This window comes from Anomaloglossus baeobatrachus, chromosome 8 (assembly GCF_048569485.1).
Source record: "Anomaloglossus baeobatrachus isolate aAnoBae1 chromosome 8, aAnoBae1.hap1, whole genome shotgun sequence".
Taxonomy (NCBI): Eukaryota; Metazoa; Chordata; class Amphibia; order Anura; family Aromobatidae; genus Anomaloglossus; species Anomaloglossus baeobatrachus.
The window spans coordinates 205293383-205319459 of NC_134360.1; the positions used below are offsets into that span (position 1 = coordinate 205293383).

At 53.0% G+C, this 26077-nt stretch overlaps 1 protein-coding gene across 1 annotated transcript in view; it reads left to right on the forward strand.

Annotated features, from left to right (window-relative positions):
• ZFYVE9 (zinc finger FYVE-type containing 9) overlaps window positions 1–26077 on the forward strand; it is a 163474-nt gene that overhangs the window by 68892 nt on the left and 68505 nt on the right. The window contains exons 9-12 of the mRNA XM_075320087.1: window positions 1354–1509; window positions 14900–15124; window positions 18147–18229; window positions 18387–18491. Coding sequence (XP_075176202.1) covers window positions 1354–1509; window positions 14900–15124; window positions 18147–18229; window positions 18387–18491 — 569 coding nt within the window. The remainder of the gene's footprint in view (window positions 1–1353; window positions 1510–14899; window positions 15125–18146; window positions 18230–18386; window positions 18492–26077) is intronic.

The following is a 26077-nucleotide window of genomic DNA, read 5'->3' on the forward strand; positions in this document are numbered from 1 at the left end:
TCCTTTCTTCAATCCGGATTGGAAAAGGGTTTGTCGCTAGGCTCCCTTAAGGGACAAGTCTCTGCGCTCTCTGTGTTTTTTCAGAAGCACCTGGCCAGACTCCCACAGGTACGCACGTTCCTGCAAGGGGTTTGTCACATCGTCCCTCCTTACAAGCGTCCGTTAGAACCCTGGGATCTGAACAGGGTGCTGATGGTTCTTCAGAAACCACCGTTCGAGCCAATGAGGGATATTTCGCTCGCACGCCTTTCGCAGAAAGTGGTTTTTCTAGTAGCAGTCACCTCACTAACCGTTCCTCGGGGCTTCCGGTTCCCTCAGGACTGAAGGCCCATTCTACCAGGGCCGTGGGAGCGTCCTGGGCCTTGCGACACCAGGCTACGGCTCAGCAGGTGTGTCAGGCAACTACCTGGTCGAGCCTGCACACTTTCACGAAACACTATCAGGTGCATACCTATGCTTCGGCAGATGCCAGCCTAGGTAGGCGAGTCCTTCAGACGGCAGTTGCCCACCTGTAGGACGGAGCCGTTACGGCTCTATTATGAGGTATTATTTACCCACCCAGGGACTGCTTTTGGACGTCCCAATTGTCTGGGTCTCCCAATAAGGAGCGACAAAGAAGAAGGGAATTTTGTTTACTTACCGTAAATTCCTTTTCTTCTAGCTCCAATTGGGAGACCCAGCACCCGCCCCTGTTTTTGTATACACATGTTGTTCATGTTAAATGGTTTCAGTTCTCATTTATTCCTTCGGATTGAATTTACTTTAAACCAGTTTATAATTTTTTCCTCCTTCGGGCTTTTGCACCAAAACTGATGAGCCCGTGGCAGCACGGGGGGTGTATAGGCTGAAGGGGAGGGGCGTTACACTTTTAGTGTAATACTTTGTGTGGCCTCCGGAGGCATAGCTATACACCCAATTGTCTGGGTCTCCCAATTGGAGCTAGAAGAAAAGGAATTTACGGTAAGTAAACAAAATTCCCTTCTTTTTTTTCCAGCTTATATTGTGAAATCTGGTTATTTTCTTTATTTAAAAGTATCCTGGACAATAATAATTAATGCCATTTTGACACCAGAGCAGTGTTGCTGAAGCAGCGGATGGATTGTTGTCAGTTCCTTTATTACTTTAGTTGTCTACCTGCAAACCACACTCCAGCTCTGACTTCTCACCACCTATAACTGTACACAATACCATAGGAGTCCATTAAATGATATATATAATATATGGTGTTCTGTAAAATCAAGCTCCTTTTGCGGCAGCTGCCTGGCGCTGGTGGTTATTTTGAGATGTATGACTATCCCTCCAGTTCGGGTCGGCTCCAGATCACTTAGTGCCTCCCGTGTTTGCTTCCTGCAGATGTGAACAGGAAGTGTTGGTGTTTCACCACTAAAGGAATGCACGCCGTGGGCCAAGCCGAGCTCGTCATCCTCCTGCAGTGTCTGCCCGACGAGAAGTGCCTGCCCAGGGACGTGTTTTGTCACTTTGTGGAAATTTACCGGGAAGCATTGGCAGGTAGGTGAAGTGGTTTCTATATATATATATTTTTTTTCACTTTTATATAGAGTTTGTGCAAATTACGGTAATTGGCAGGATTCGGTCCAATAGGGCCAAGTCAATAAGCTGTGACGAGAGCCAAAAAATCCCTCCTGTTAACTGACGGCCTCCCCGTCTCTTCTTTTTGATTATCCGGCCTTGATAAAACTGTTATCATTGATGCACTTTGATGTTGCACCAAAACGGCTAATCAAAAGAAGAGCCGCACATGCCGTCAGGTAAATGTTGTCGTTGCTGCTGGATCGGGTCCCGCCAATCGATTCGCATCCACTCTACTATAATTCTATAATACACTTTTCTCTATCGTTTCATTGGGGGACACAGGACCATGGGTTATGCTGCTGTCACTAGGAGGCTGACACTAAGTAAACATAAAAAGTTAGCTCCTCCCTAGCAGTATACACCCCGAGCCGGAGGCAGGCTCAGATCAGTTTTAGCTTAGTGTCGTAGGAGGCTGATGTGGGCCGTCTCGGCCCCCCTCAGCCATTTGTGTTTTTGCGCTTTTTTCCTTTATTTCGGCGCCGCTCATCGCTCTCATACCTGTCTTCTTTTTCTCTGCAGGTATTCTCTTCACTCATCCTCCGCAGCCCTGTGGGTACCACTCCCCAGGGTCGCTGGGGCTTGAGATTTCGGGCCCTCTCCCCCGTCCATCCCCGTGGTACGACTCCCGGGGTTGCGCGTGTGGGCAGGTTGTTGTGGGCACCCCTGATTCGCCCTGCGGTATCACCCCAAAGGGCGTACAGGGACATACAGCCGGGATGGAACCTCCGCAGCGTTTGTATTCCGATGGGGCCCTTTCACGCTGCCTTCTGCAGGGGGGCTGCTTCCCCCATCATGATGTCCACTACCCTGCCTCAGCACGCTCTCCCCGGAGTCCTCAGTCTTCTTGCACGAGAGCACTGTACACAGGCAGGGGCAGGGAGCCCTGCCTGCACCGCATCCGTCGCTGGGCCGGCGCAGCCGAGTACAGGTAGGACCGACCTCTCCTGCACCTTCCCCCGGCCCTCTCCAAAAAATTTAGGCCCCGGTCTCGGCCTAGTCGCTCCTGCGTCCTAGCCACGCCCCCGCTGCAGCGCTATTGGCCGCCGGTCGTCTGCCCCAGTCTCCTCCCACCGCTCAGCCTCCTGGCTTGTGGTGGGGGCTGTGGATCCTCTGTTTTTCGCACCTGAACGCTGCTCCTCCCCCAGCTCCTCTAGCGTCCCCATCGCCATTTTAGCCTGTGTCCGGTCCCCTGAGGCTGCAGCGCGCCGGCGTTCTCCCTCTCTCTGGCCAGCTCACTCCTGGACTCCCTCTTCTGGACTGGTGGGCAGCACACAGGACCTGGGTAAGCCCTGCTCCTAAGGAGTAGCCCTCACTAGGTAGCGTTCTCTGAGTTTAGGGACGAGTTAACACTCTCCTGTCTCCTTCCTAGCAGCCACCAGGGAGAGTACTTTTTTTCACCATGCCTAATGCTAAGTCCACCCGACCCAAGCAGGCCCCCTTTGCCTTATTTTTTGCATGCTCCTCCTGCAAGACCAAATTTACCCAAGGCCAGGACGCCCCACTATGCTCCGTCTGTTCTTCAGACTCGCAGCCTCCGCAGGACCCCTCGGCCGACGCTTCTGATACCGCAGACGCCACAGCGCCAGATGCTACAGGGCCCTGCGTCCCGCCCCCCCCGACTGGCTAGCATCCCTGTCCCAGTCCGTAGATTCCCTCTCTGAGGCGTCTCGGACCATCGCGCAAGCACTGCGCCTGCTGCCGTCGCTCGTCCAGACTCCCGCAGACCTGACGCAATCGCCTCTGGAGCAGGTGAGCTCCGTCGCAGGGACCTCCTCGGCTGCTCAGAAGCGGACCCGGCAGGTCTCGCCTTCAGCCACTTCCAGGTTTCACCTTCATCCCCAGGTCCAGACCATTATTCCTCCGGGGAGACTTCTGACCACTCCGATGATGATTCCGATGCAGCACCCCTGCTGGACTCAGAGCAGGCGGCTGATATTCGGCATATGGTGAATAGCCTGATAGAAGCAGTAAACCAGACCCTAAAGGTACAGGTGGACCCCGTCTCCTCCCAGAGCACCCAGGTCTCGTTTAAGCGGATGAAGCGGGCCCAAAGCGCATTCAGCGGACATCCAGAATTCGCTGAGTTACTGCGCAGCCACAGGCAACAGCCGGACAAGGTATTTACCAGCGGTAAGTCCATTGATTTGCATTACCCCTTTCCTGAGGGTCTTCGAAAGGATTGGGCAGGCTCCCCTGTGGTCGACCCCCCAATCTCCCGCCTGTCTTCTCACACAGTCCTTCCACTCACTAACTGTATGTCTCTCAAGGACCCCACGGACCGTACGATTGACAGGTTGGCCCGTTCCGCCTTCGAGGCAGCGGGCACATCCCTCTCACCGACCTTTGCCTCGGTTTGGGTTGCCAAGGCACTGATCTCCTGGGCGGACACGCTACGCTGCGGACTCCGCGCCATTCCTGCCAATCCGGACCTGGTCCTCATCGCCTCGCAGATTTCCCTCGCGGGTGAGTACCTGCTCAATGCAGCCCTGGCATCTGCCAATTGCGCGGCCCAGGCCGCCAGAAACAATGTGGCCATCCGTCGAGCCCTCTGGCTCCGGTCCTGGAACCTGGATGCAGCCTCTAAGAAGTCACTGACTTCCCTGCCCTTCCTAGGGGAACGTCTTTTCGGAGATAAGCTGGACCAGTTGATCTCCGATGCGACGGGAGGAAAGAGTACATCTCTCCCCCAATTGCGCCCCAAGCGCTTCCAGAATCGGCGCCCCACCGCTCGTTTCCGGCCCTTTCGCAGCTTCAACTCCACTCCCCAGCCGCAAAAAAGCCGCTCTCCTCCGAGAGACAGGAGGACCCCGTCATTCAAGACCAATCCCGCCTGGCGTTCACGTCCCCGCCAGTCCACGAAATCCTCTTCCGGTTACCGCCGACGCTCCTCCAAGTGACTCGCGGTCGGCGCGCAACAGTGCCAGATTCGTGGGAGGGCGTCTGTCTTTGTTTCCAGCATGTGTGGATCCCCCTGACCGCCGATGCCTGGGTCAGAGAGATCATCACCTCAGGCTACAAAATAGAATTCGAGTCAAATCCACCGAGACGGTTTTTCCTATCTCGCCCTCCCGAGTCTCCCGCGCGGGCTCGCACGTTCTTTCACGCCATAGACTCCCTCCTCCAAGCCGGAGTCGTGGTACCAGTCCCTCCCGCAGAACGTTTCAAGGGGTTCTATTCCAACCTTTTCGTGGTCCCCAAGAAGGACGGCTCTGTCCGCCCCGTCCTCGACCTAAAGCTTCTAAACAGGTCGGTGAGGCCTCGGCCGTTTCGAATGGAGTCACTCCGGTCCGTGATCGTGTCCATGGAGGTCGGCGAATTCCTGGCATCGCTGGATATTCAAGACGCCTATCTTCACGTCCCTATAGCCACCTCTCACCAACAGTTCCTCCGCTTTGCGATAGCGGAAGATCACTTCCAGTTCACGGCTCTTCCTTTCGGCCTCGCATCCGCCCCCAGAGTCTTTACGAAGATCATGGCGGCTGCCATGTCCGTCCTACATTCCAGGGGTGTTATGGTCATCCCGTACTTGGACGATATGTTGATCAAGGGTTCTTCTTTCGAAGACTGTCGTCTTGGGGTTCAGGTCACGATAGACACCCTTTCACGGTTAGGGTGGCTGATCAATCGGAAGAAGTCCTCTCTGACCCCGGCCCGACAGATCACCTTTTTAGGCATGGTATTTGATACCACCCAAGGGCGAGTTTTCCTCACACAGGAGATGATGTCCTCCCTGCAACGAGGCCTCCGCGCTCTCCGGCATCAGCGCCAAGTTTCCATCAGGTTCGGCATGCGAGTCCTCGGTCGTATGGTGGCGGCGATGGAAGCGGTACCCTTTGCACAGTTCCACCTCCAGCCCCTCCAGCTGGCCTTGCTGAAGAAGTGGGACAGATCTCCCTTTTCTCTGGACCGCAGGTTTCATCTTTCGCCGGAGACCCGTCACTCCCTCCGTTGGTGGCTCAATCAACGCAACCTCGCGTCAGGAAGGTCATTCCTCCCGCTCCACTGGAAGATAGTGACCACCGACGCCAGTCTCCAGGGCTGGGGGGCAGTGTTTCGGCATCACACAGCGCAAGGCCGATGGACACCGCGGGAGAGTTGTCTCCCGATCAACATTCTAGAGATAAGAGCCATCCGGCTAGCCTTGCAGCAGTTTCGGCACCTAGTACAGGGTTGCCCGGTCAGGATCCAGTCGGACAATGCGACGGCGGTGGCGTACATCAACCACCAAGGCGGCACAAGAAGTGTCGGGGTGATGCGAGAAGTCAGGAAGATTTTGCACTGGGCCGAGTGTCATCACTCCCTGATCTCAGCGGTACACATCCCAGGCGTGGACAATTGGGCGGCGGACTTCCTCAGCAGGGAAGGCCTCGCCTCCGGAGAATGGTCCCTCAACCGGGAAGTCTTCAACCAGATCTGTGACAGATGGGGAGTTCCGGATGTGGACCTAATGGCCTCCCTTTTCAACTGTCAGGTTCCGCAATTTGTAGCACGGTGCCGCGACCGCTTGGCTTTAGGAGTCGACGCCCTCACCCTGTCATGGAGCCAGTTCAGTCTCCCGTACATCTTCCCTCCGCTCCTTCTGATCCCGAGGGTCCTCAAGAAGATCAAGGCAGAAGGAATACCAGTCATCCTAGTGGCTCCGGACTGGCCCAGGTGAGCATGGTTCGTGGAACTCACTCAGATCCTCGCAGACGCTCCGTGGCGTCTTCCAGACCGTCCAGATCTCCTGCAGCAGGGACCTCTTTTCCATCAGAACTCAAAGGTCCTAAATTTGACGGCCTGGCCATTGAATCCTGGGTTCTAGCTCAGGCTGGTTTTTCTTCAAGAGTGATACAGACAATGATTAGGGCCAGGAAGCCATCTTCATCAAGAATATACTACCACACGTGGAAGGTCTTCTTCAGGTGGTGTGAAGAGCACAGTATTTCTTCTCCTCTCGCCTTCTCCCTTCCTTCCCTATTGGCATTCTTGCAGTCAGGCCTAGATGCGGGTCTCTCGCTCGCAACACTAAAGGGCCAGGTATCGGCGTTGTCAATCCTGTTTCAGAAGCCACTGGCCTCTCGTCCACAGGTTAAGACCTTCATCCAGGGAGTGGCCCACCTGGCCCCGCCGTATCGTCGGCCTCTAGAACCGTGGGACCTTAATCTAGTCCTAGGGTCGCTTCAGGGTCCCCCCTTCGAGCCCTTGCGGGATTCTTCCCTTTCTCACCTGTCTTGGAAGGTGGTGTTCCTTGTTGCCATCACTTCTATTCGCAGGACGTCAGAGCTGGCAGCTCTCTCTTGTCGTGCCCCCTTTTTGATTTTTCACCAGGACAAAGCAGTTCTCCGGCCAGATCCCTCCTTTCTCCCAAAGGTGGTCTCCCCATTCCATCTAAACGAAGAAATTGTCCTTCCGGCCTTCTGTCCCGGCTCCTCTCACGGCTTGGGAAGGTCCTTGCACACCCTGGACCTGGTGCGCGCCCTTAGAATTTATGTCTCCAGAACCGCGCCGTTCCGTAAGTCGGATGGTCTGTTTGTCCTTCCTTCTGGTCCCAAGAGGGGTGAATCGGCATCCAAAGCCACAATTGCCAGATTGATCCGTTCTGCCATATCTGAGGCCTATCGGATTCGGGACAAGTCTCCGCCGCGGGGGGTAAGGGCGCACTCTGCCCGAGCAGTGGGAGCCTCTTGGGCGATTAGGCATCAGGCGTCGGCCGACCAGGTCTGCAAGGCCGCCACCTGGTCCAGCCTGCATACCTTTACTAGATTCTACCATGTTCACACCCAAGCATCGGCAGATGCTAGTTTTGGGAGAAAGGTCTTGCAGGCAGCAGTTGCACACCTGTAATAGGGCGACAGCATTCAATTATAGTTGAAGCCCGCCGAGGGAGGTCGTTGTTTTCTTCCTATTTGCGGTGCTTCTGTATTTCCGCCCAGGGACTGCTTTTGGACGTCCCATGGTCCTGTGTCCCCCAATGAAACGATAGAGAAAGTAGGATTTTTGTGTACTCACCGTAAAATCTCTTTCTCTGAGTCTTCATTGGGGGACACAGCACCCACCCTGCTTGGTTTTTTGGTTGTTAAATTGCATTTGCCTGCCATTTTCAGCGGTCTTATGTTCATAGACCTCTTGTTCGCACGGCTGCATTATTTTAGTTATAACTTTGTTTTATGTATGGTGATTCTGGTACTCCTCCTACTGCTTGTGCACCAAACTGATCTGAGCCCGCCTCCGGCTCGGGGTGTACACTGCTAGGGAGGAGCTAACTTTTTATGTTTACTTAGTGTCAGCCTCCTAGTGACAGCAGCATAACCCATGGTCCTGTGTTCCCCAATGAAGACTCAGAGAAAGAGATTTCTTTAGCGCTCCTAATTGGGAGACCCAGACGATTGGGTGTATAGCTACTGCCTCCGGAGGCCACACAAAGCACTACACTTAAAAGTGTAAGGCCCCTCCCCTTCTGCCTATACACCCCCCGTGGGATCACGGGCTCCTCAGTTTTCATGCTTTGTGCGAAGGAGGTCAGACATCCACGCATAGCTCCACTGTTTAGTCAGCAGCAGCTGCTGACTATGTCGGATGGAAGAAAAGAGGGCCCATATAGGGCCCCCAGCATGCTCCCTTCTCACCCCACTTTTGTCGGCGGTGTTTGTTAAGGTTGAGGTACCCATTGCGGGTACGGAGGCTGGAGCCCACATGCTGCATCCTTCCCCATCCCCCTTAGGGCTCTGGGTGAAGTGGGATTTTACCGGTCTCCAGGCACTGAGACCGTGCTCCATCCACAGCCCCTGAAAGGAACTGCTGCATATGGAGCTGAGTATCGTCAGGGACAGGACCCTGCTTCATCAAGGTACTCTGTGTCCCCACACAGACGCAGACACACTGCAGCATTGCTGGGTGTGTTAGTGCGCCGGGGACAACAGCGCGCACGCTTGTGCCACTGCTCACTACAGCTCTGCTGAGGGAGTATATGTATTCGGAACTGCCGCGCCGGCCGCTGCTGTCAGTTTGCTGCGGCGCGGCTGGGACTTGTGGTGCGCCGGGGACTTCCGCGCTGGCCGTGCATGTATGACGGCCGCGCTTATTACTCGAGTCCCCGGCTTTTGCGGCCTAGTTTCGTTTCGTTCCCGCCCCCAGGCCTGCCAGTCAGGGGAAGGGCGGGACGCTGTGCAGAATGTCAGCGCAGAGGGCTGGAGTCTACTTTACATACTCCAGCCCTCACACTGGGCACAGTGGGACACCAGTTTCCCGCACTTTGTCTGAGGCACGCCCACGGTCCGCCCCTCTTCACAGAACGCCGGCAGCCATTCCTGTGTGCAGTCTGAGCTGGAGAGGGGAGACAAGTTTTGGGAGACCCAGACACGGGATTCTGGCGACCACACACCCGCGTTTGAGCGGGCGGTAAGCGGCGCCTCTGGTGCTGAACCCACTAGTGCCGAAGTGTACATTTGTATTTTTATGCTTGTACGCTATACATTGCACTGTACGGTCGCTGGTGCTTCCTGGCTATATACCCTCCTAGATTGCTCAGAGGAGACAACAGCATGTCATCCGCAAAAAGCAAGGGTGCCAAGGCACAGGCTTTCTATGCTGCTTGTACCGCATGTGAGGCTTCTTTACCGGCAGGTTCCACTGACCCCCACTGTGTGCAGTGCTCGGCCCCTGTGGCAACTGCTCGGCCGGGGCCTCTGCTAGAGGTGACCCAGGGAGAACCACCTGTGAATACTGTCCAGGTGACTGGGACAGAGTTTGCAGTTTTCGCTGATAGATTGTCTGTGACTATGACTAGAATTCTAGAAACGTTGCAGTCTAGACCAGTAACTCAGACCATGGGCACTGTTCAATCATTGCTCCCTGGTCCCCCTCTGTTGGAAAAGCCCCGGGCTCCGGGGGTGTCCCATGCATCCCAGTGTGACGGCTCGGACACGGACGACAGTCCCAGACAGCCTAAGCGAGCTCGCTATGAGCGGCCCTCGACTTCATCACACTGGTCAGGGTCCCAGCAGGAAGGCTCTCTGTGTGATGAGGCGGAGGTAGCTGATCAGGATTCTGATCCTGAGACCGCTCTCAACTTGGATACACCTGATGGGGACGCCATAGTGAATGATCTGATAGCGTCCATCAATAGAATGCTGGATATTTCTCCCCCAGCTCCTCCGGTGGAGGAATCAGCTTCACAGCAGGAGAAATTCCATTTCAGATATCCCAAGCGTAAATTGAGTTCTTTTCTGGACCACTCTGACTTTAGAGAGGCAGTCCAGAAACACCACGCTTATCCAGATAAACGTTTCTCCAAACGGCTTAAGGACACACGTTATCCCTTTCCTCCTGACGTGGTCAAAGGCTGGACCCAGTGTCCCAAGGTGGATCCCCCAATCTCCAGGCTTGCGGCTAGATCCATAGTTGCAGTGGAGGATGGGGCTGCACTTAAAGATGCCACTGACAGACAGATGGAGCTCTGGTTGAAATCCATCTATGAAGCTATCGGCGCGTCGTTTGCTCCAGCATTCGCTGCCGTATGGGCACTCCAAGCTATTTCAGCTGGTCTTACACAGGTTGACACTGTCACACGTACATCTGTGCCGCAGGTGGCATCCTTAACCTCTCAAATGTCTGCATTTGCGTCTTACGCGATTAATGCTGTTCTGGACTCTACGAGCCGTACGGCAGTGGCGTCCGCCAACTCCGTGGTTTTACGCAGAGCCTTGTGGTTAAGGGAATGGAAGGCAGATTCTGCTTCCAAAAAGTGCTTAACCAGTTTGCCATTCTCTGGTGACCGACTGTTTGGTGAGCGGTTGGATGAGATCATTAAACAGTCCAAGGGTAAGGATTCATCCTTACCTCAGCCCAGACAAACCAAACCCCAGCAGAGGAGGGGACAGTCGGGGTTTCGGTCCTTTCGAGGCTCCGGCAGGTCCCAATTCTCCTCGTCCAAAAGGACTCAAAAGGATCAGAGGAACTCAGATTCTTGGCGGGCTCAGTCACGCCCAAAAAAGACAGCCGGAAGACCCGCTACCAAGGCGGCTTCCTCATGACTTTCGGCCTCCTCTCTCCGCATCCTCGGTCGGTGGCATGCTCTCCCGCTTTGGCGACATTTGGCTGCCACAGGTCCAAGACCGTTGGGTGAGAGACATTCTGTCCCACGGGTACAGGATAGAGTTCAGTTCTCGTCCTCCAACTCGATTCTTCAGAACGTCTCCGCCTCCCGACCGAGCCGATGCTCTTCTGCAGGCGGTGTGCACTCTAAAGGCAGAAGGTGTGGTGATCCCTGTTCCTCTTCAGGAGCAAGGTCACGGTTTTTACTCCAATTTGTTTGTGGTGCCAAAAAAGGACGGATCCTTCCGTCCCGTTCTGGACCTAAAACTTCTCAACAAGTACGTAAAAACCAGACGGTTCCGGATGGAATCCCTCCGCTCCGTCATCGCCTCAATGTCTCAAGGAGATTTCCTAGCATCAATAGACATCAAGGATGCTTATCTCCACGTGCCGATTGCTCCAGAGCATCAGCGTTTTCTACGGTTCGTTATAGGAGACGAACACCTTCAGTTCGTAGCTCTGCCTTTCGGTCTGGCGACAGCCCCACGGGCCTTCACCAAGGTCATGGCAGCAGTAGTAGCAGTCCTGCACTCTCAGGGACACTCTGTGATCCCTTACTTAGACGATCTGCTTGTCAAGGCTCCCTCTCAAGAGGCATGCCAACACAGCCTGAACGTTGCACTGGAGACTCTCCAGAGTTTCGGGTGGGTCATCAACTTTTCCAAGTCAAATCTGACCCCGACCCAATCGCTAACATATCTTGGCATGGAGTTTCATACTCTCTCAGCGATAGTGAAGCTTCCGCTGGACAAACAGCGTTCACTACAGACAGGGGTGCGATCCCTCCTTCAAGACCAGTCACACCCCTTGAGACGCCTCATGCACTTCCTAGGGAAGATGGTAGCAGCAATGGAGGCAGTCCCTTTCGCGCAGTTTCATCTGCGTCCACTTCAATGGGACATTCTACGCCAATGGGACGGGAAGTCGACGTCCCTCGACAGGAACGTCTCCCTTTCTCAGGCGGCAAAGGAATCTCTTCAGTGGTGGCTTCTTCCCACCTCATTGTCAAAGGGAAAGTCCTTCCTACCCCCATCCTGGGCGGTGGTCACGACGGACGCGAGTCTGTCAGGGTGGGGAGCGGTTTTTCTCCACCACAGGGCTCAGGGTACGTGGACTCAGCAAGAGTCCACCCTTCAGATCAATGTTCTGGAAATCAGAGCAGTGTATCTTGCCCTAAAAGCCTTCCAGCAGTGGCTGGAAGGGAAGCAGATCCGAATTCAGTCGGACAACTCCACAGCGGTGGCATACATCAACCACCAAGGAGGAACACGCAGTCAGCAAGCCTTCCAGGAAGTCCGGCGGATTCTGACGTGGGTGGAAGACACGGCATCCACCATATCAGCAGTTCACATCCCAGGCGTGGACAACTGGGAAGCAGATTTTCTCAGTCGCCAGGGTATGGACGCAGGGGAATGGTCTCTTCACCCGGACGTGTTTCAAGAGATCTGTCGCCGCTGGGGGATGCCGGACGTCGACCTAATGGCGTCCCGACACAACAACAAGGTTCCAGTTTTCATGGCGCGGTCTCACGATCACCGAGCTCTGGCGGCAGACGCCTTAGTTCAAAATTGGTCGCAGTTCCGGCTCCCTTATGTGTTCCCACCTCTGGCACTGTTGCCCAGAGTGCTGCGCAAGATCAGGTCCGACTGCCGCCGCGCCATCCTCGTCGCTCCAGACTGGCCGAGGAGGTCGTGGTACCCGGATCTGTGGCATCTCACGGTAGGCCAACCGTGGGCACTACCAGACCGACCAGACTTGCTGTCTCAAGGGCCGTTTTTCCATCGGAATTCTGCTGCCCTGAACCTGACTGTGTGGCCATTGAGTCCTGGATCCTAGCGTATTCAGGATTATCTCAAGACGTCATTGCCACCATGAGACAAGCTAGAAAACCAACCTCCGCCAAGATCTACCACAGGACGTGGAAGATATTCTTATCTTGGTGTTCTGCTCAGGGAGTTTCTCCCTGGCCATTTGCATTGCCTACTTTTCTTTCCTTTCTACAATCCGGTTTGGAAAAAGGTTTGTCGCTCAGCTCCCTTAAAGGACAAGTCTCAGCGCTATCTGTATTTTTTCAGAAGCGACTAGCACGGCTTCCTCAGGTACGCACGTTCCTGCAAGGGGTTTGTCATATCGTCCCTCCTTACAAGCGGCCGTTAGAGCCCTGGGATCTGAACAGGGTTCTAGTTGCTCTCCAGAAGCCGCCTTTCGAGCCTATGAGGGATGTTTCCCTTTCTCGACTTTCACAGAAAGTGACTTTTCTAGTAGCGGTCACCTCTCTTCGGAGAGTGTCTGAGCTAGCAGCGCTCTCATGCAAATCTCCCTTCCTGGTGATTCACCAGGACAAGGTGGTTCTGCGCCCGATTCCGGAGTTTCTCCCTAAGGTGGTATCCCCCTTTCATCTCAATCAGGATATCTCCTTCCCTTCTTTGTGTCCTCATCCAGTTCATCAATGTGAGAAGGATTTGCATTTGTTGGATCTGGTGGGAGCACTCAGAATCTACATTTCCCGCACGGCGCCCCTGCGCCGCTCGGATGCACTCTTTGTCCTTGTCGCTGGTCAGCGTAAAGGGTTGCAAGCTTCCAAATCCACCTTGGCTCGGTGGATCAAGGAACCAATTCTTGAAGCCTACCATTCTGCTGGACTTCCGGTTCCCTCAGGGCTGAAGGCCCATTCTATCAGAGCCGTGGGTGCGTCCTGGGCATTACGGCACCAGGCTACGGCTCAGCAGGTGTGCCAGGCGGCTACCTGGTCGAGTCTGCACACTTTCACCAAGCATTATCAGGTGCATACCTACGCTTCGGCGGACGCCAGCCTAGGTAGACAAGTCCTTCAGGCGGCGGTTTCCCACCTGTAGGAAAGGACTGTTTTACGGTCCTGTCACGAGGTGTTATTTTACCCACCCAGGGACTGCTTTTGGACGTCCCAATCGTCTGGGTCTCCCAATTAGGAGCGATAAAGAAGAAGGGAATTTTGTTACTTACCGTAAATTCCTTTTCTTCTAGCTCCAATTGGGAGACCCAGCACCCGCCCTGTTTTCTTAGGGATTTTTGTTTTTTCGGGTACACATGTTGTTCATGTTAAATGGTTCAGTTCTCCGATGTTTCTTCGGATTGAATTTGTTTTTAAACCAGTTATTGGCTTTCCTCCTTCTTGCTTTTGCACTAAAACTGAGGAGCCCGTGATCCCACGGGGGGTGTATAGGCAGAAGGGGAGGGGCCTTACACTTTTAAGTGTAGTGCTTTGTGTGGCCTCCGGAGGCAGTAGCTATACACCCAATTGTCTGGGTCTCCCAATTGGAGCTAGAAGAAAAGGAATTTACGGTAAGTAACAAAATTCCCTTCTTTACGGTGAGTACACAAAAATTCTACTTTGATATGAGCATCATAGACACGCAGTAAAAAAGATTTCTGCTCCAGTCTCTGGTCAAGAATAGTGCTGAGCGGGCACTACTATGCTCTGGTGCTCTGTACTCGTAACTAGTGATGAGCGGGCACTACTATGCTCTGGTGCTCTGTGCTCGTAACTAGTGATGAGCGAGCACTACCATGCTCGGTACTCGTAACTAGTGATGAGTGAGCACTACCATGCTCAGGTGCTCGGTACTCGTAACTAGTGATGAGTGGGCACTACCATCCTCAGGTGCTCGGTACTCGTAACTAGTGATGAGTGAGCACTACCATGCTCAGATGCTCGGTACTCGTAACTAGTGATGAGCGGGCACTACCATGCTAAGTACTCGTAACTAGTGATGAGTGAGCACTACCATGCTCGGGTGCTTGGTACTCGTAACTAGTGATGAGTGAGCACTACCATGCTCAGGTGCTCGGTACTCGTAACTAGTGATGAGCGGGCACTACCATGCTCGGATGCTCAGTACTCGTAATGAGCAGTTGGATGCTCGGATGGATTCGAATCATGTATGGAGTATAATGAAAGTCAATGGCCAACTCGAGCTTTTGGAAAAATGCTCGAGTTCCCCATTGACTTTCATTATACTCAGTACACGAGTTGTGCCCATCCGAGCATCCAACTGCTCATTACGAGTACCAAGCATCTGAGCATGGTAGTGCCCGCTCATGATCACTATATCAATATGTAAGGTAATAATTGACACACACTTTTGGACACTGTGTACATGCTCTTTACATTGTAAAGTGTACGTCAAATATATATGATATTTTTTTTTTTTAATTATAATGTTTAGCGTATCACTGTGTTCGTTTCCTCTAGGTAACATGATTGGAAACTTGGGACACTCATTTGTCAGTCAAAGCTTCCTGGGCAGCAAGGAACATGGAGGATTCCTGTATGTCACCCCCACGTACCAGTCCCTCCAAGACCTGGTACTGCCCGCACAGCCCTACCTGTTCGGGATCCTCATTCAGAAATGGGAGACCCCTTGGGCCAAAGTTTTCCCCATGCGGCTCATGCTTCGTCTGGGAGCAGAGTACAGATGTAAGTGGGCGAACGGCGAGTGCTAGAAATCTGATGGAGAGCTCCGTAAAGGGCGTCCATAATGGAGCCACAGAGCTGACATTCTGACATGTGGAGTTGGGTCTGCGGCTGATTTACGTGTTGAATGTAAAATACCTTGAATACGGCTTTTACAGTAGTGGTGCTCGAAGGGTTAATCTTATTTCACCATGTGAGGTGAGCAGGGCTGGTAACTTCACATTTACTGCTAGCTCGCGAGCGTGGGTGGCAGGTATCCAGCGTTTCTCCTATTCTAATGATTAGGAGGGGGGGTGCATGATACCGTGAAAAACAAAATGAAAAAAAAAACACCAAAAAAAAAAAAAAAAATGGAGTCGGCACTACTGCAGTGTAATAGATCAGCAGATAAATAACAAATGGTTCCGTGCAGCACACACAGAGCAATATGTAGAGGAACATTGAAAAGGGGATTTTGTCTAAACGGGCACTGGAACCAAACAGATAATCAATGTACCAATGTAAAGATGCCCGCAGATATTAAACAGATTTTATTTAGTGAAAAAACTCCATTTAAAAATCCTTAAAACCTCACACCAAAAAAAAGCAGCCGTGACATAGATACCTCCCTAATACATAGTATAGTCTAAATACAGGGGAGACCTGTCAATGATAAACAGGTACAAACGTGATAATGTGAGTGAACAGGCACATGACGTATAGATGAAACGGTGAATAAAGCAAGTAACACGTGTGCAAGACACCATAAACATGCTCAAGTAATATTCAGAGTCATCTGTATAATACCTATGGAAAAAATAGGGATAAATGACTAAATCCCTATAAGAAATATATAAAATACCCTGCAAACCAGTGCTGACATGCTGCATGTTGGCAGTGTGTGCTCCACTGTGGACCGCACATTGGCAGTGTGTGATCCGCACGTTGGCAGTGTGCGCTCTGCTGTGGACCGCACATTGGCAGTGTGTGATCCGCACGTTGGCAGTGTGTGCTCCGCTGTGGACCGCACGTTGGCAGTGTGTGCTCCGCTGTGGACCGCACGTTGGCAGTGTGTGCTCCGCTGTGGACCGCACGTTGGCAGTGTGTGCTCCGCTGTGGACCGCACGTTGGCAGTGTGTGCTCCGCTGTGGACCGCACGTTGGCAGTGTGTGCTCCGCTGTGGACCGCACGTTGGCAGTGTGTGCTCCGCTGTGGACCGCACGTTGGCAGTGTGTGCTCCGCTGTGGACCGCACGTTGGCAGTGTGTGCCCCGCTGTGGACCGCACGTTGGCAGTGTGTGCTCCGCTGTGGACCGCACGTTGGCAGTGTGTGCTCCGCTGTGGACCGCACGTTGGCAGTGTGCGCTCCGCTGTGGACTGCACGTTGGCAGTGTGTGCTCCGCTGTGGACTGCACGTTGGCAGTGTGTGCTCCGCTGTGGACCGCACGTTGGCAGTGTGTGCTCCGCTGTGGACCGCACGTTGGCAGTGTGCGCTCCGCTGTGGACCGCACGTGGGCAGTGTGCGCTCCGCTGTGGACCGCACGTGGGCAGTGTGTGCTCCGCTGTGGATCGCACACTGTGTTCTACCTCAGTGACAGTCTGCTTACCTGCACAGACGCATTAGAAGTAATAGACATTGAGAAGGCGATTTTTAAAGGGAATCTGTCCACACTTTGACTTTTTTTACACTGTTAATATGGGCATACAGGTTATAGAATGCTGAAAAATTCCATACCTTTTATTTCTCATATCAGATGCCTTGTGGAAAAATCATCTTTTATCACTTTATGTAAATAAGCACTTCCAGGCTATGGGGCGGATGCTGCTTCAAAGATAACTCCGCACCCAGAGATAATTTTAAATAAAAGGGTTGTTACCAGTGTGAGACAAGTAACTGACACACAACAGGAGAAATGACATGTGGCTTCTTTCAAACACATGTTTTGCAGCTCCCTGATTTCTGCTTCATTGCAACAATATTGCAACAGTGTCTGGAAGCTGGAGGCTGAGGCTGAGAGGCAGCGGCAGAAGTGTCAGTTATAATCACACACCGCTCTGCAGTGAGAGCAGATAGCGACCGTTACACATCACACTGGTAATGCCCCTTTTATTTAAAATAATCCCTGGAGGCGGAGTTATCTTCCAGGCAGCATCCGCCCCATAGCCTGGAAGATTTCATTTACATAAAGTGATAAAAGATGATATTTCAACAACAAGGCATCTGATATGAGATAGGCAGGAATGGCTTTTTTTCTTTTAGCTTTCTATAACCTGATGCCCATATTAAAGGGAACCTGTCACCAGATTTGGGGCCTATAGGCTGCGACCACCACCAGTGGGCTCTTATACAGTATGTTAGAATGCTGTATATATAAGAACCCAGGCCGCTGTGTAGAGCCTAAAAATCACTTTATAATACTCACCTAAGGAGCGGGACGGTGCAGTGCAGACTGGTCAGATGGGTGTCTCCGTTCTCCAGATGCGGTGCCTTCTCTTTCGGCCATCTTTGTCTTCCTTCTAATGAAGTCTAAGTGCATGACGCGTCCTACGTCATCCACACTCGCCGGAATTGAGGTCCTGCGCAGGTGCACTACAATACTATGATCTGCCCTGAGTAGGGCAGATCAATGTGCGCCTGCGCTGGACATCAATGCTGGCGAGTGTGGATGACGTAGGACAAGTCATGCACTCAGATTTCAAAAGAAGGAGGACAAAGATGGCCGAAAGAGAAGGCGCTGGACCCAGAGAACGAGGACACCCATCCGACTAGTATGCACCGCACCGAACATTTAGGTGAGTATTATAAAGTGATTTTTATATTCTACACAGCGGCCTGTGCTCTTATATACAGCATGTTAGAATGCTGTATATAAGAGCCACTGGTGGTGGCCGCAGCTTATAGGCCAAAAAAGTGGTGACAGGTTCCCTTTTAAGAGTTTCAAAATGGTGACAGTCACTTTTAGATGCTTATCTGTTTTATTTTTCATACTTTTCTTTGCTCTTTTGAGTCCATTTATCTCTTTCTCCTGCCCTTGTGTCCTGTTTAGTGTACCCCTGTCCGCTGTTCAGTGTCAGATTCAGGAAGCCTCTGTTTGGGGAGACCGGCCACACAATCATTAATGTCTTGGCTGTGAGTATCCCATTTTTTCTGCACAATTTGTTATACCCTTTTGGATGTGTCACATTATAGTATCTGTTGATGTTTATCCATGTAATTAGAAAACAGAAAAAAAGTTCTTTAAACTTTCTAAATTTTTCATCTTTTTTTTCTTCTCTTTATTTGTTAGGATTTTCGAAATTATCAGTATACGCTGCCGGTCGTCCAGGGCTTGGTGGTGGATATGGAAGTCAGAAAAACCAGCATCAAGATTCCCAGCAATCGCTACAATGAGGTTACTATCATCACATTTTTATTTCGACAACGATTTTTTTTTTTTTTATATAAACTACAGTTGCCCTGGTGATCAGGTCTGGGTTTGGAGACCCCCAAGGATAACTGCTTTATCATCAAGGGTCTCTAAACCTAGACTTCAACTAATGAGAGATGAACAAATCTTTTGCTGTTCGAATTTGTGAATGTTGCCCAAATTTGCCAAGAAATACTGTTTGCAGCGATTTGAGTCACTGCGCACTGAAAGTACTCCAAAGTCTCCAGTCACCTCCTGGGACTGAATCCAACCCCTTCCAATCTCTTTAAAGGAAATCTGTCCCCAAGTTTTTGCTCCCCCATTTGAGAGCAGCATAATGTAGAGACAGAGACCCTGATTCCAGTGATGTCACTTTCTGAGCTGTTTCCTGTCATTTTGATAAAATCACTGTTTTCTCTGCTGCAGATCTAGCACTTATACAGAGCTCATGAATATGCTGGACTACTTGCAGCACGGCAAGTAGTCCTGTATGGATAATCTACTGCTGGTTAAACTGTGATTTCTTTGTCGCTCCATTGGGAGACCCAGACAATTGGGTGTATAGCTTCTGCCTCCGGAGGCCACACAAAGTATTACACTTTAAAAAGTGTAACCCCTCCCCTCTGCCTATACACCCTCCCGTGCATCACGGGCTCCTCAGTTTTATGCTTTGTGTTGAAGGAGGCACACATTCACTCAAGCTCCCATTTTAGTCAGCAGCAGCTTCTGATTGTATCGGATGGAAGAAAAGAGGGCCCTAACAGGGCCCCCGGCATGCTCCCTTCTCACCCCACTAAGTCGGCGGTGCTGTTAAGGTTGAGGTACCCATTGCGGGTACAAAGGCTGGAGCCACATGCCGTTTGTCCTTCCCCATCCCTTAGAGGCTCTGGGAGAAGTGGGATCCTAACCGGTCACCATTCACTGGGACCGGGCTCCCTCCGCAGCCCCTGGGGGAATCTGACGGACAGGAGACTGAGTATCATCAGGGACAGGCCCTGCATCTATAAGGTACTCTGTGTCCCCTTGGGGACGGTGCATGGAGCGCCTGTGTTACAGACGCTGCAGCGGCCGCTGTTTTTTTGTGACGACCGGGACTACCGCGCCGACCGCGCCTGTTTGCCGGCCGCGTTATTAAATTTAGTCCCCGGCTTCTGCGGCCTAGTACCATAACTCCCGCCCCCGGGCCTGCCAATCAGGGGTAAGGGCAGGACGGTCGACTGGACGTCGGCAGTGAGGGCTGGAGCATACTTAGGTGTTCTCCTCCCCCCTCACTGAGCACTGTGGGGCACCAGATTCCCGCACTTTATTAGTCACGCCCACGGCTCCCTCCTCCCCTGAGAACTCTGGCAGCCATATTTACAATCACTTCTGCCGGTGGAGGATTTCAGAACGAGCTCTACAGCTCTGGGAGGCCCAGGCAGGGAATCTGGTGGACACACAACCGCTTTGGGCGGTCGGTAAGCCACACCGGTTACCCGGTGCTGGCCCACCTTGGGTGCCGAAGTGTGTATATATATATATATATATATATATATATATATATATATATATATATATATATATATATATATATATATATATATATATATATATATATATATATATATATATATATATATATATATATATATATATATATAATATTTGTATACATTTTCTCTGTTCGGCCGCATTGTTTTGCTTTTGGCTATATACCCTCAGTGATCACTCTCAGAGGAGACTACAGCATGTCGTCCGCAAAGAGCAAGGGTGCCAAGCTACAGGCTTATTTCTTTGTCGCTCCTAATTGGGAGACCCAGACAATTGGGTGTATAGCTATGCCTCCGGAGGCCACACAAAGTATTACACTAAAAGTGTAAAGCCCCTCCCCTTCAGCCTATACACCCCCCGTACTGCTACGGGCTCATCAGTTTTTATGCTTTGTGCGAAGGAGGCAGACATCCACGCATAGCTCCACAGCTTAGTCAGCAGCAGCTGCTGACTATGTCGGATGGAAGAAAAGAGGGCCCATAACAGGGCCCCCAGCATGCTCCCTTCTCACCCCACTTTTGTCGGCGGTGTTGTTAAGGTTGAGGTATCCATTGCGGGTACGGAGGCTGGAGCCCACATGCTGCTTTCCTTCCCCATCCCTCAATTAGGGCTCTGGGTGAAGTGGGATCCCATCGGTCTCCAGGCACAGGAGACCGTGCTCCATCCACAGCTCCTGAGGACCCTGCTGGATAGGAGCCGAGTATCGTTCAGGGACATGGCCCTGCTACTTGGAGGTACTCTGTGTCCCCGTGGGGACTGCGCACAGCAACACTCCAGCATTGCTGGGTGTGCTAGTGCACCGGGGACAGCAGAGCTGACTGCATGTGTGCCACTATACACTCAGCGTCGCTGAGTGTATTTGTGTAGGGGGACTGCCGCGCTGACCGCCGCTGCCATGGTTATGCCTGCGGCGCGGCTGGGACTGTTAGTGCGCCGGGGACTTCCGCGCCGACCGCGCTTATACGGCGGCCGCGCTTATAACTATAGTCCCCGGCTTCTGCGGCCTAGTCTCATTCTTTCTTCGTCGCTCCATTGGGAGACCCAGACGATTGGGTGTATAGCTACTGCCTCCGGAGGCCACACAAAGCATTACACTAAAAAGTGTAAGGCCCCTCCCCTTCTGGCTATACACCCCCAGTGGGATCACTGGCTCACCAGTTTTCTGCTTTGTGCGAAGGAGGTCAGACATCCACGCATAGCTCCACTGTTTAGTCAGCAGTAGCTGCTGACTATATCGGATGGAAGAAAAGAGGGCCCATATAGGGCCCCCAGCATGCTCCCTTCTCACCCCGCTGGTGGTTTGTAAGGTTGAGGTACCTATTGCTGGTACGGCGGCTGGAGCCCACATGCTGTTTTCCTTCCACATCCCCCTGAGGGGCTCTGAGGAAGTGGGATCTTACCGGCCCCAAAGCCCTGAGGCCGGGCTCCATCCACAGACCCATTGAACCTGCTGGATACGGAGCTGGGTACCGTTCAGGGACATGGCCCTGCACCATTCAGGTACTCTGTGTCCCCGTACACACAGGCACAGCACACTCCAGACTTGCTGGGTGTGCTAGTGCGCCGGGGACAGTAAAGGGTTACAGTCACTGCAGCCTAGCTGAGTGACTTTATGTATGGGGAACTACCGCGCCGGACGCTCCGGGAGCGGCGGCGCGGCTGGGACTTGTAGTGCGCCGGGGACTTAGCGCCGACCGCGCTTTTACGGCGGCGGCGCTTATAAATCCAGTCCCCGGCTTTTGCGGCCTAGCTCCGCTTCGTTCCCGCCCCCACCCTGTCAATCAGGGTAGGGGAGAGACGCTGTACAATCAGCAGCGCCGAGGGCTGGAGCCTTATTTACATGCTCCAGCCCTCTCACTGGACACTGTGGGACGCCGGTTTCCCGCTCTGACTTGGGGGCACGCCCACGGCCCGCCCCTACTCACACGAGCTGGAGAAGGACGCCGGCAGCCATTCCTGCAGTCCGAGCTGAGAGATCGGACTCTGGGCAACCAGGCACAGGACTAGGGCGACCACACACCCGCTTATAGGCGGGCGGTAAGCGGCACATGAAGTGCTGACCCCACTAAATACCGCAGTTGTCCATTTGTATTTTTATGCTTACACTGCATAGGTCGCTATTTTTGGCTATATGCCCTCTTAGATGGCGACACATCAGCAGCAGGAAAGCAGGGGTGCTAAGGCACAGGCTTTCTATGCTGCTTGTATTGCATGTACTGAAGTGTTTATGTGTATTTATGCTTGTATGCTATACACTGCACTGTACGGTCGCTAGTCTGGGCTATTTTCGCCTAGAATGACTAGACTACAGCAGCAGAAAAGCAGGGGTGCTGAGGCACAGGTTTTTTCTATGCTGCTTGTATTGCAGGGGTTGCAGTGTTCATTGTACTTATGCTTGTATGCTATACATTGCACTGTATGGTCGATATTCTGGGCTATATTCCCCTAGATGGCTAGTCTACAGCAGCACAAAAGCAGGGGTGCCAAGGCACAGGCTTTCTATGCTGCTTGTATCGCATGTGCTGCAGTGTTCATTGTACTTTATGCTTGTATGCTATACATTGCATTGTACGGTCGCCATTCTTGGCTCTATGTCCTAGATGGCTAGTCGGCAGCAGCATATAAGCAACACAGGCTTTCGATGCTGTTTTTACTGCATGTGATACTGTTCCACGGCACTGAACCCCATTGTGTGCAATGCTCCCCTGGAGCACTTGGTCAGCCGGGGTCTCTACTAGACGTGGCCAAAGGAACCACCTGTCAACCCTGTCCAAGGACAGGGATGGAGTTGCAATGGGATAGAGACTTGCAGTCCGGACAGGCCATGGGCAATCTGGATCATTGCTCCCTGGCCACCCTCATTGGGAATAAAATCGGTGCTCCGGGGGGGGGTCCCAGGAGGCTCTCTGTATGATGAGGCAGACGTAGCTCATCAGGACTTTGATCCTGACAACGCTCTCAATCCGGATACACCGGATGGTGACGCCATAAGGAATGATCCTATAGCGTCCATCAATGGAATGTTGGATCTTCTCCCTCAGCTCCCCCAGCGGAGGAGTCAGCTTCACAGCAGGAGAAGTCCCATTTCAGTAGCTCAAACGTATATTGAGTATTTCTTTTTCGCTCCTAATTGGGAGACCCAGACAGTGGGTGTATAGCTACTGCCTCTGGAGGCCGCACAAAGAACTACACTTAAAAGTGTAAGGCCCCTCCCCTTCTGGCTATACACCCTCCCGTAGGAGTACGGATTCCTCAGTTTTAGCTTTGTGCGCAAGGAGGTCAGACACGCACGCATAGCTCCATTGTTTTTAGTCAGCAGCAGCTGCTGACTATGTCGGATGGAAGAAAAGAGGGTCTATACAGACTCCCAGCATGCTCCCTTCTCACCCCACTTATGTCGGAGGTGTTTGTAAGGTTGAGGTACCCATTGCGGGTACGGCGGCAGGAGCCCACATGCTGATTCCTTCCCCATCCCTTTTTACAGGGCTCTGGGTGAAGTGGGATTTACCGGTCTCCAGGCACTGAGACCGTGCTCCATCTACAGCCCCTGGAGAAGATGCTGGATGGAGCGGAGTACATCAGGGACATGGCCCTGCTTCCTTAAGGTACTCTGTGTCCCCGTGCATTTGGCGCTCACACCGCAGCATGCTGGGTGTTGTAGTGCGCCGGGGGACATCAGCGCTGCGGCGCCTGTGCCATGGCCTCATTCAGCTTAGCTGAAGCAGGCACACTTATGGGAATCGGCCGCGCCGGCCGCTGGGACTGCGGCACGGCTGGCACTTGTAGTGCGCCGGGGACTTCAGCGCGGCCTGCGCTTTTACGGCGGCCGCGCTGATAACTACAGTCCCCGGCTTTTGCGGCCTGCTTCCGTTCGTTCCCGCCCCCAGACCTGCCAGTCAGGAGAGGGGCGGGACGCGGCCCACGTCTAGGACTCGGTCGCGCCGGCCGCTGGAACAGCGGCGCGGCTGGCACTTGTAGTGCGCCGGGGACTTCAGCGCGGCCCGCGCTTTTACGGCGGCCGCGCTGATAACTCGAGTCCCCGGCTTTTGCGGCCTGCTTTCGTTCGTTCCCGCCCCCAGACCTGCCAGTCAGGAGAGGGGCGGGACGCTGGCCAGTGCATCAGCGCTGAGGGCTGGAGTCGTTTTTACATACTCCAGCCCTCACAGTCAGCACAGAGGGGACACTGTTCCCGCACTTTTGTTTGGGAACTCCCACGGACCGCCCCTCTCCACATAAGCCGGCAGCCATTCTTGCTGACACGCTGAGCTGCAGAGGGGAGCCGGGGAGACCCAGACAAGGCATTCTGCAGCCTCTTACCCGCTGTTCAGCGGGCGGTAAGCAGCCCTCAGGGCTCACCCCCTCTTGTGCTCGTAGTATTCTTAGTATTTTGTTGCTACAAATACTTGGTATTACATAGCGCTGGTCGCCCTTTGGCTATAGACTCTCTCACATGCAGAGAGCCAGCAGCATGTCGCCCGTAAAACGCAAGGGTGCCAAGGCACAGACATTATATGCTTCCTGCACCGCATGTGGGACTTTTCTACCGGCAGGCTCCACGGACCCCCATTGTGTGCAGTGCTCGGCCCCTGCGGCGCTTGCACAGTCGGGACCTCTGCTGGACGTGTCCCAGGGTGTACCACCTGTGAATGCTGTCCAGGTGACAGGAACTGAGTTTGCAGCTTTTGCTGACAGAATGTCTCTCACTATGTCACAAATTCTTGACACATTGCGAGCTAGGCCTGTACTTCAGACCACGGACACTGTGCATGTATTGCCCCCTGGTCCCCCTCAGCTCCTAGCTCCGGGACGGGCATCTACACCTCAGGGTGAAGACTCTGACTCGGACGCTGGCCCCGGGCAGCCTAAGCGGGCTCGTTATGACGGGCCTTCACATTCATCTCAATGGTCTGGATCCCAGCGGGATGAATCTATGGGTGATGAGGCGGACGTAACTGATCAGGATTCTGATCCTGGGACCGCTCTCAATCTAGATACACCAGATGGTGATGCCATAGTTAATGATCTTATATTTAACATCAATAAGATGTTGAATATTTCCCCACCAGCTCCTCCTGTAGAGGAGTCAGCTTCGCAGCACGAGAGAATCCATTTCAGATACCCTAAGCGTACATTAAGCACTTTTCTGGACCACGCTGACTTCAGAGACGCAATCCAGAAACCCCACGCTTATCCTGAAAGGCGTTTTCCTAAACGACTTAAAGATACACGCTACCCTTTTCCCTCTGAAGTGGTCAAGGGTTGGACCCAGTGTCCAAAAGTGGATCCTCCAATTTCCAGGCTTGCAGCTAGATCCTTGGTTGCTGTTGAAGATGGAGCGGCACTTAAAGATGCCACTGACAGGCAGATGGAGCTCTGGCTGAAATCCATCTATGAAGCGATTGGAGCGTCATTAGCGCCTTCTTTTGCGGCCGTATGGGCACTCCAAGCTATCACGGCCGGGCTTGCGCGAGTCGACTCAGTCACACGTGCATTTGCCCCGCAGGTAGCACCATTGACCTCGCAAATGGCGGCATTCGCGTCGTACGCGATTAATGCTGTTCTGGACGCTACAAGCCGCACGGCAGTGGCGTCAGCCAACTCAGTTGTTTTGCGTAGGGCTCTGTGGTTGAGACATTGGAAAGCAGATTCTCATTCCAAGAAGTGCTTAACCAATTTGCCTTTTTCTCGTGACCGATTGTTTGGAGAGCGTTTGGATGAAATCATCAAACACTCCAAGGGTAAGGACTCTTCCTTGCCGCAACACAGACAAAACAAGCCCCAACAGAGGAGGGGTCAGTCTGGTTATCGGTCCTTTCGAGGACAGGGCAGGTCCCAATTCGCCTCGTCAAAAAAGACTCAAAAGGACCAGACACGTTCAAATTCTTGGAGGTCTCAGTCACGCCCAAAAAGACCAGCCGGAGGAACCGTTGCCAAAACGACGTCCTCCTGACTTGCGGTCTCCGATGCCCACACCCGCGGTCGGTGGGAGGCTGTCCCACTTTGGCGACATTTGGCTAGCAAGCGTCAAGGACCGTTGGGTG